Source organism: Octopus bimaculoides, chromosome 7 (genome assembly GCF_046866305.1).
Source record: "Octopus bimaculoides isolate indiv1 chromosome 7, ASM4686630v1, whole genome shotgun sequence".
NCBI classification, from domain to species: Eukaryota; Metazoa; Mollusca; class Cephalopoda; order Octopoda; family Octopodidae; genus Octopus; species Octopus bimaculoides.
This window is the reverse complement of record NC_142934.1, coordinates 13552106-13561298: the sequence shown is the minus strand read 5'-3', so window position 1 is coordinate 13561298 and position 9193 is coordinate 13552106. Positions and strand designations below refer to the sequence as shown.

General features: G+C 34.6%; 1 protein-coding gene across 26 annotated transcripts in view; it reads left to right on the top strand.

The window, feature by feature from the left end:
* The window catches only part of LOC106869751 (liprin-alpha-1), a 323446-nt gene that overhangs the window by 255873 nt on the left and 58380 nt on the right, over positions 1-9193 (top strand). For 11 of the 26 annotated variants that reach the window (XR_016242519.1, XR_016242518.1, XM_089354787.1 and 8 more), the window contains one exon: positions 1538-1627. The exons of the other annotated variants lie outside the window; for them this stretch is intronic. Coding sequence is in view for 9 of the 11 variants with exons in the window: in XM_089354787.1 (XP_089210913.1) it covers positions 1538-1627 (90 nt within the window). In the remaining 2 variants the exon portion in view is untranslated. The remainder of the gene's footprint in view (positions 1-1537; positions 1628-9193) is intronic. 26 annotated transcript variants of the gene reach the window in all.

Here is a 9193-nt window from a genome sequence, read left to right as displayed (position 1 = left end):
TTAGGGTCTTGCACTCAGGATTGTAAGATCATGGTTTCAATTCCTGCAGTGCATTGAGTAAGACACTTCGTTTCATGCTGCTCCAGTTCACTCAGCTGTCAATGAGTTCTACAGGTAGCTAGGAAGTTAACCGTGTGACAGGCTGGTATCCCATCCAGGAGGGAACATTGTAATCTCAGTCACTTATACAATAAGGAAACTGAGTTAATCTTCAGTCAACAATAGAGTGTGTGTGTGTGATATGGTTAAATGCTTAAGTTTGCCTCTGAGTGGTGTCTGGGGCAAATGTCATTTTCTACAGCCTTAGGTCAACCTATACCTTGAGAGAGAAATTGAGGAAACAGAAGCTCAACAGATTGATTGGACCTGTAATTCAGAAGGTAGAATTACCCTGTGCCTTGCCAATTCTGAATTACATTAAAGGTACACATATCTGTGGAGTACTCAGCCACTTACATGCTATTTCAGTGAGCAGGTAATTCAGTTGATTAGACAACTGAGCCCTCATTAGCGAACAGTGGAGACCCATCCATATATGTGTGTGTTTGTGGAGGTATGTAGCCTGGTGTCTAGGGTGTTGCATTCATGATTGTAAGTTTGTGGTTTCGATTCTGGACCAGGCACTGTACTGGTTCTCAGGCAAAACACTTTATTTCATATTGCTCCAGCCTGCTCAGCTGGCAAAAATGCGTTATCTTGCAATGGGCCAGCATCCTCTCCAGTAGAGTAATTTATACACCACAGAATTTGGGAAACAAGCTGTTTGTGCCTATGACCTGAGAAGGAACTTTGATCCTTTTGATATATATATATCATCAATGCATATATATATACATATATGAGAGAGAGAGAGAGACAAAAGTTGGATTTTTTTACCTGTAGAATTTGAAAGAGATACATGCATACACTTTTAATGTATGTGAAACATTTAATAATTCCCAATCTTTTAATCAGCATATTTGTTGCTGTGATGGGTGTTTGGAGTACTTAAGACATAATGATAATGTTCACTTGTTTTAAAGAGCTGGTATATAGCTGATTGAACCTGCCTTTGATGTTAATAGCAGTGTTTATTGGCCTTTCCTGCTATTGCCTCATAAACAATGTGCAACATCCGACCAGTAATCAGCAACACGGAAAACATTCATATAGAAAATGTTCCACATACACAGAGACAATTTGACACATCATCCGAAAGTTATGCTTGCTCGCTAATTCTTCAAGTCCTTTAAGGATCTAGATCTGCACATACATAATAAATAAATAAATATATATATATTATATAATATATATATATACATATATATATATATATATAATATAATATATAATATATATATATATATATATATATATATATATATATATATATATATATATATATATCTGTGTGTGTGTGTGTGTGTATATATATACATACACGCACACACTCACACATATATCTTTTCCTTCACTGCTTTGACCCACTTCTCTGTCTTCGAAGTTAGCATGTTGGCCAGAATGGCATACAATTTGCATATCTGTTCTTTCATTTCAGGCACCTGCAGGTATGTCTGCAGCACATATGCACACCTACTCGTCCTCTAGTCCACAGCTAGCTACAGGGACCGACTCCTCTGCATCACAGGTAATTACTGCCCACATCACTAGAAACTTCTATTCCCTCTTCATCTCTCATTCTCCCACTCACTTACCTTGCATCTTGGCTTGTGTAATATATCCCTTCATTTTAATTACCATGATGCAGTAATACAGTAATAATAATAATAATAATAACCACTTGAATTTGACAACATGTCATACAGCAGCCATCTCTCTTTTTATATTTACAGTGTTCCTTATTTGACATTTTTTTTTAAAATATTTTTTTTAACCCTTTAGTATTCAAACCAGCCATATCAAGCCCAAATATTTTCCTTGTTTTATATTCAAACTGACCGGTTCAGACCTCCCTCTCACACCTACCCTACAATGTCATTTTAAAAATGAACAATCACATCGTTGAAATCTTGAAGCCATTAAATAATGCATGATTACTTCAGAACAATGTGAATAAATAAGCATTACTTTTGACAGAGGAATCTGAATGCTAAAGGGTTAAATAATTTCCTTTTTTTTCTCTTAAAAAAATTTATTATCGATTCTTATTTCTTCCCTCAGTTGTCTGCTGGTTCACTGATTTATTGCCAGTTTCCTTTATTCTGGTACTGGACTATTGTCAGAATGTGCAATGGTGATGATAAAGCATTGTAAATTTGAAGATGTTTTTCCCCTTAGATATCAACTAATAAATCTACAATACGTCAGTAGTGAACGATTATATTTACCTCCCTCCCTCCTTCCCACCATTTTCTAAAGATTTTATAGCCAACTTAATGCATGGAGCCTTGCAGCAAAATATATACTTTCAAGAAACAAAAAGTGCATATGAATTATTTTTTGTTTATTCAACTAATCATTTTACATCAAGAGATTTGTGTTGGTTTTTTGGGGGATTTTTTTTTTTTTTTTTTTTTTTTTTGAGTGGTATTTAAAAAAAATTATTTTTCAGTAAACATTAACTAATTTTTACCGTTTTTATTCAAGCTTATGTTGTTTTATATTTTTAGTGATTTATATTTGTTTTATTTCTGACTCAAAGACTAGGTGTGGACGCAGAAAAAAATTATTATTTGGTTATAATTATTACTTCAGTTATTGTCTAACAGAAGTAAATGCAATTCGCTTTTCTAAAATTTTGTTTTTGTTTTTGTAGCATTGTGAGTGAACTTAGCACTGGCTTACATCTTTATAACATAACACAAGTCATAATTAGATTTTTTTTTTTTGTCTGAACTTGCATTTCATTTTGTTTATGTCTGGATATGTGTGAATATTGGAGATTAGTATTTCAGTTCGGGTTTTCTCTGATTAACAGACTCATTAGTTTAGTTCTAATTGGAATAGCAAAAGATGAACTTACTCATTAATAAAACTTGGACAAACTCTGGAAACATTTAAAGACTATTGGCTTTACCTCTTATTATTATTATTATTATTATTATTATGGCAAGCTGGCAGAAATGCTTAGCAGTATTTCGCCTGTTGCTTTGATCTGAGTTGAAATTCCACTGTGGTCGACTTTGCCTTTCATCCTTTCATGGTCAAAAACTTAAGCACCAGTGAATGCTGGCCTTGTGCCAAAATTTGAAATCATCATTATCATTATTATTATTATTATTATTATTATTATTATTATTATTATTATACATCGCTTCAAATGCATCGGCTGAATTATGAAATTGTTTTACCCTGGCATTCCTCAAAATTGCTCTATGAAACTCTATTATCATTTAATGTCTCTCTTCCATTCTGGCATGGGTTGGACAGTTTGACAGGAACATGCAAGCCAAAGAACTACACTAAGCTCCACTGTCTTTTTTTGGCATGGTTTTTACAGCTGGATGCTTTTTACATGGCACCAGCACTGGTGAGATTTGTTTGGTATAGTTTTTACAGCTAGATGCCCTTCCTAATGCCAACCATTTTATAGAATGAACTGGGTGCTTTTTACATGGCACCAACACCGCCAAGGTCTTTAATGTTTAGATACAACACACTTACACACAGATACAATCTTAGTTCGCTTGTGGCGTTCATGATTTTTCAAATCTGTCACTTAAAACCTGAGCATTGTGATTTGATAGCACCTTGCTAAAACTGAAAAAAAAAAAATGAAGATAGTTGGAGGTATGTCTCAGAGAAGAGATTTCTTTTGACCTTATGTGATGATGGCTGATAGTCAAGGTCCTCTCCCCCTATCACTACCACCAGTTTAAGCTATGCAATACAACATATTGGCTAACTGCCATCTTGATGCTTAAACAGACATCTTTTTTCATTGTCTTTTTTTGCATCTTAAGTAATTGAAAGGTGATTTGTTTTGACAAACTTTCATCACAAATATCAGACAAGAATTAAAAAAGAAAAGAAGAAAATACATCCATTGTTAAGGGATTAACAGTTTAGCTCAACTTCACTAAACATTTCAGTGAAGATTGTAGTAATAATAATAATGAGCTTAAGATATATTTTAAGACAGTGCTTTGGCATTTGTCCAGTATTTCATAAGTGACTATAATACCTGAACTCATCAACAGAAGAATATTTTCTCTTGTGTCCAATAATGAGCAAAGTAATTTCTTTAAAAGAAAATTAACACAAGAAACAAAAAGCTTTGTGAATATTGGTGGAAGCTAGATTTACTATTATGGTCACTAGTGGCTTTTTTTTTTTCTATCACAGCTTAATGACTTAAAAATATGGTTTCCTGTGCAGTATGACTAAATGGTTATGTTCTTCACTTGGCAACCATGAGATTCTGGGTTCAATCTCACTGCTTGATCACTTGGGCAAGTGTCATTTTTCTATAACCTCAAGTCGACTCGTATCTTGTGACTGAAATTGAGTAAATGGAAATTATAGAATCCCATCTGATGGATTTCACCTGTAATTCAAAAGTACAGCCTTGTCATACACTGAGTCTATATTTCTCGAGAATATACTGGCTATGTGCTTAAATTAATTATGAAAATAATCAAGAATTTCAGAAGAGGTCTTAGTAAAATAGAGAAAGCTGCAAGGAAGATGTGATGTCAGTCCAATGAACTTCAGACCTTGTAATGAACAACTGACAACTGATGAAGAGAGATGCCCATTTGTAGTTGATGATGTTGATTATAATACTCTTTTGCTTGTTTCAGTCATTTGACTGTGGCCATGCTGGAGCACCACCTTTAGTCAAGCTAATTGACCCCAAGGCTTATTCTTTGTAAGCCTAGTACTTATACTATCGGTATCTTTTGCCGAACCGCTAAGTGACGGGGACAAACAGAGACACAAACACACACACATATACATGATAGGCTTCTTTCAGTTTCTGTCTGCCAACTCACAAGACTTTGGTAGCCTAAGGCTATAGCATAAGACACTTGCCCAAGGTGCCATGTTGGGGACTGAACCCGGAACCTTGTGATTAGGAAGGAAGCTTCTTACCACACAGCCACTCCTATGCCTATAATGATAATAATTATTTATAACTGTGGTTATCAACCAGGGTCCATATAAGATTTTGTTGTTAAAGTTTATGTGCAATCAATTGGCAATACTTCTACAATACACAAAATATTTTAAATCTTTTTTTTCTTTTTATACGATTCCCAATAATATTTAATTATAAAAAAACAGATTCTTTTAAACATTGAATGGCTATTGGGGTCCAGTTAAATAAAATAGGAATCAAAGGGGTCCTTAGACAAAATATGGTTGCAAACCATTGATTTATAGTAAAACTAACAAAGAATATAAGTATTAGTGAGGCTTTTGTGCGTGTGTGTGTGTGTATGTGAGCAGCTGAAATTTTTCTGTCAGAAAACCAACTAAGATTATGTAAGGGGAGAGTGTGTGTGCCAATGTTTAAAATATGTTCCAAATGTCCACAAGATCTACCAACGAAGGTATAGACACATACCTGGGTCTCAGATTTTGAAAATGAAAGTACATCTGGATTGATATATCATGCACATTTTATTATTATTATTATTATTATTTGTTTAGCATCAGATCAGCCCTGATTGAGCAGAACTTTCATCCAAAGTATTCTAGTTATAAAACCATCCTTTTTTTTTCCATAGGCAAAGTGTATCTAGGATTGCAGTCTCCAAAGCATTTTTTTTTTTTTGTAACAGATCATTGGTACACATTTTGCACACATATATTCAACAGGCACCAAGTATATCTTTTCTTTGTTTGTACATCCAAATGTCTCATACAACACACACACACACACACACACACAGTCAAATGTACAAAGTGAGATAGATAGATATAGGTACGTAGACATGAATAGATATAGACATAATAATTGGGCCATTTGTCTCATTTAGGTAGCAGGTGTATTTCCTTACACATAAATATTTTGACATAGATTATTTTTGTAATAGTTTTTGTGGTGTCTGAGTTCTTAGCAGAAATATATTTTCTGTTTTCTAATTCTAAATTTAAATTCCTTACTCACATAAAATTTAAATTCTAGACTGACTTAATTTCTTTCTCTATTTGATTATTATTATTATATCGTAAACCATCTGTCAGAATATTGTGAAGATTTTTTTTTTGTCACTTAAAAAAATTGCAACTGCTCAGAACACTTTAGTTATAACAGGAATCCAACATACAGGTGTCTTCATAAATTGTTGATGTCTTTCCTTTAGAAGTTGCTGTACCGTTTCTCTCCTGCTACAGACTATCTTTTACTTGTCATTAGATTGTGGCCATGCTGGGGCCCTGCTTTTAAGGGTTTAGTCAAACAAATTGATCCCCAATACTTATTTTAACTCTGATACTTATTTCATCTGACTCTTTCGCTAAACTGCTTATTTGCAGGGACATAAGCAAACCAACACCAGTTGTCAAGCAGTGAGGGAACAAGCACCACACATGCATCCATATATATGCAATGGGCTTCCACACAGTTTCCATTTACCAAATTCACTCACAAGGCATTGGTCAGCCTTAAGCTATAATAAAAGATCTTTGCCCATGGTGTCGTGCAATGGGTCTTCTTAACCACACAGCCGTGTTTGCACTTATGTAAATAATTAGTAATAGTGTCATGGAATTTCTTTAATTTTTTTATCGTTTAATCAAAGCAAAAGGAGGAGATGAAGCACCCATGATTGGTAGGAGAAAGTCATTTTCAGACTGAGCACTTGACCTGAATGCTCACAACTGAATTGTTGAGTGGCCCTCCCTAATGGTATCAAAAAGATAAGTACCCCTTTGGTACCTGGCAATGGAGCACATCTACTTCCACAGAAGAACAAGAATGGTCCTGCTGGCAAAGCTCCTTACAAATTCCATCTTCCAAAGACCATCATAGAAAACATTTCCCAAAGGTGCTGTAAAGTAGGATTGAACCCAAAACCTCATATTTTCAAAGTGAATATTTTAACCACACAACCTATTTATAATTAACCTATTCATCACTATTTTCAGTAGAATTCCCAGCTAGGAAACGCTGGTAGTCAACACATGAAGTATCTTACCCCTTCGCTTGAGTGTGATTATTTTTCATTTAATAATGAGTAAATATAAATAGATTCAGTGTGTGTGTGTGTGTACATGTTTTGGTAGAAGGTGAAAATTGCCTGGGAAAAATACTAAGATGGAACCAACCAAATGAAATGAACTCGTTGGATTAATCCTAATTAAACTCTGCTGGCTTAGGGAATGTGTTTCTCAATGAGAGTAAGGATAATTCTTTGGGAAAATAAAGCTCATCCCCTCTAACTGTTAACTTGAGCATTTCAGAAATAATTCTCCTCTGTAACTTCCTTTCTTCTCTTGTTCATGCTTCTCCCTATAATACTGTAGTTCTGGGTAGTTTGGCTTTTTAAAAGAAAATTAAAATCCCTGCAACCTGCTTAACTAATTAGATCGCTCTTTGATTCTGGCAGTTCGTGATTAAATTTAAAAAAAAAAAGAAAAATAGAAATCTTGGAATTTTTATGTTTGTGAGCAAAATATTACACCCACAAATAAATGCATACACACATACAGCTATACATGCACACATACATGTAAATATATATATATATATAGAGAGAGAGAGAGAGGGAGAGGGAGAGAGAGAGAGAGAGAGAGAGAGAGAGAGAGGCAAAAAAATTTTAATAAATGATAAAACCTAGAAATACAAAAACAAAAAAAAAAGCATTCATTTAATGTGAGAACATGGAATCTTGTTATAAAAGAAGTCACTAACATCAAGAGACAGAATTTCTCTCTTGCGCTTTCTGCAGCTGTATGCAGGCCAGCAGTCAGTCACTCAATCACTTGATAACACCTGCAGCATGTATATTGATCAATACAATAAGACTTTTATTTTTAACTCTTTCTCTGATAATCTAGTTAGTAGTTACAATTCCATTGTGTTCTCTGTTACACAGTTTAATGTTTAACTATGTTAAAGGTGACAGTTCCTTTGTTTTCATTTCTGTCTTTCTTTTCATTGTCTTTAATTATTATTTTATCTTTACTCACCTTTAAGGGCTCTTATTATTAATTATTATTAAGGTGGCAACCTGGCATAGTCATGAGAGCATCAGACAATATGCTTAGTGATATTTCTTCTGATTAATATGTTCTGGGTTCAAATTCTTCTGGAGTTAACTTAGCCTTTCATCCTTTCATTGTTTATAAAACTGAATACCAGTCATGTACTGGGTTGATGTAATTGACTCTCCCATTCCCCCTAAAATTGCTGGCATTGTGCCAAAATTGAAACAATTATTTTTAAGGCAGTGAGCTGTCAGAATGGTTACCACATTGCACAAAACGCTTAACTGCATTTCTTCCAGCCCTTGCATTATTTGTTCCAGTTTTTTTTAATATTCTGAGTTTGAGTTCAAATACCACAAAGATTAACTTTGTCTGTTGTCCCTCTAGCTGCAATAAAGTACCAACCAAGTACTGGCACTCCATTGCTTATGACAAGTGTTGATCCAATCAACAGAACAGCCAGCTCTTGAAATTAATGTGCAAGTGGCTGAGCACTCCACAGACACACGTAAATTTAACATAGTTCTCAGGGAGATTCAGCGTGACACACACTGTGACATTGTGACATTGGACCTTTGAAATGCAGTTACTACTCATATTCCCCAGTTGAGTGGATTGGAGTAATATGAAATAAAGTATCTTGCTGAAAGACACAATGGGCTTTCAGGTATCAAACTCTCGGCCTTACGATTGTGAGCCAAGTACTCTGAACCACTTAAGCTATGTACCTTCATACCAATCAAGGACTGGTAGAATATCTAAAACAGTGTTGGCTTGGCAGAATTGGCAGATCAACAGGAAAAGAAATATTATGTGCTATTTAGTTGCATTTCTTTATGTTCTGAGTTGATATCATGCTGTTATTGCTTTTGCTTAACAACCTTTTGGATTCATGAATTAAATACCAATAAAGTTTGTGGGGAGAAGGGCTGGATCAGTTGTATTAAAATAAGGGCTTGGTGCTCTCCTATGTTAGAAATCATTACGTTGCTTTGTCTCTTTTGCATCAGCAAAATCTTGCTGGGGCTGTGTTTTTCGTTCTTCCTCCTAGGGGCTTCAATAAAAATGTACAGTTATGTGCCAGGATTTGGGGCTA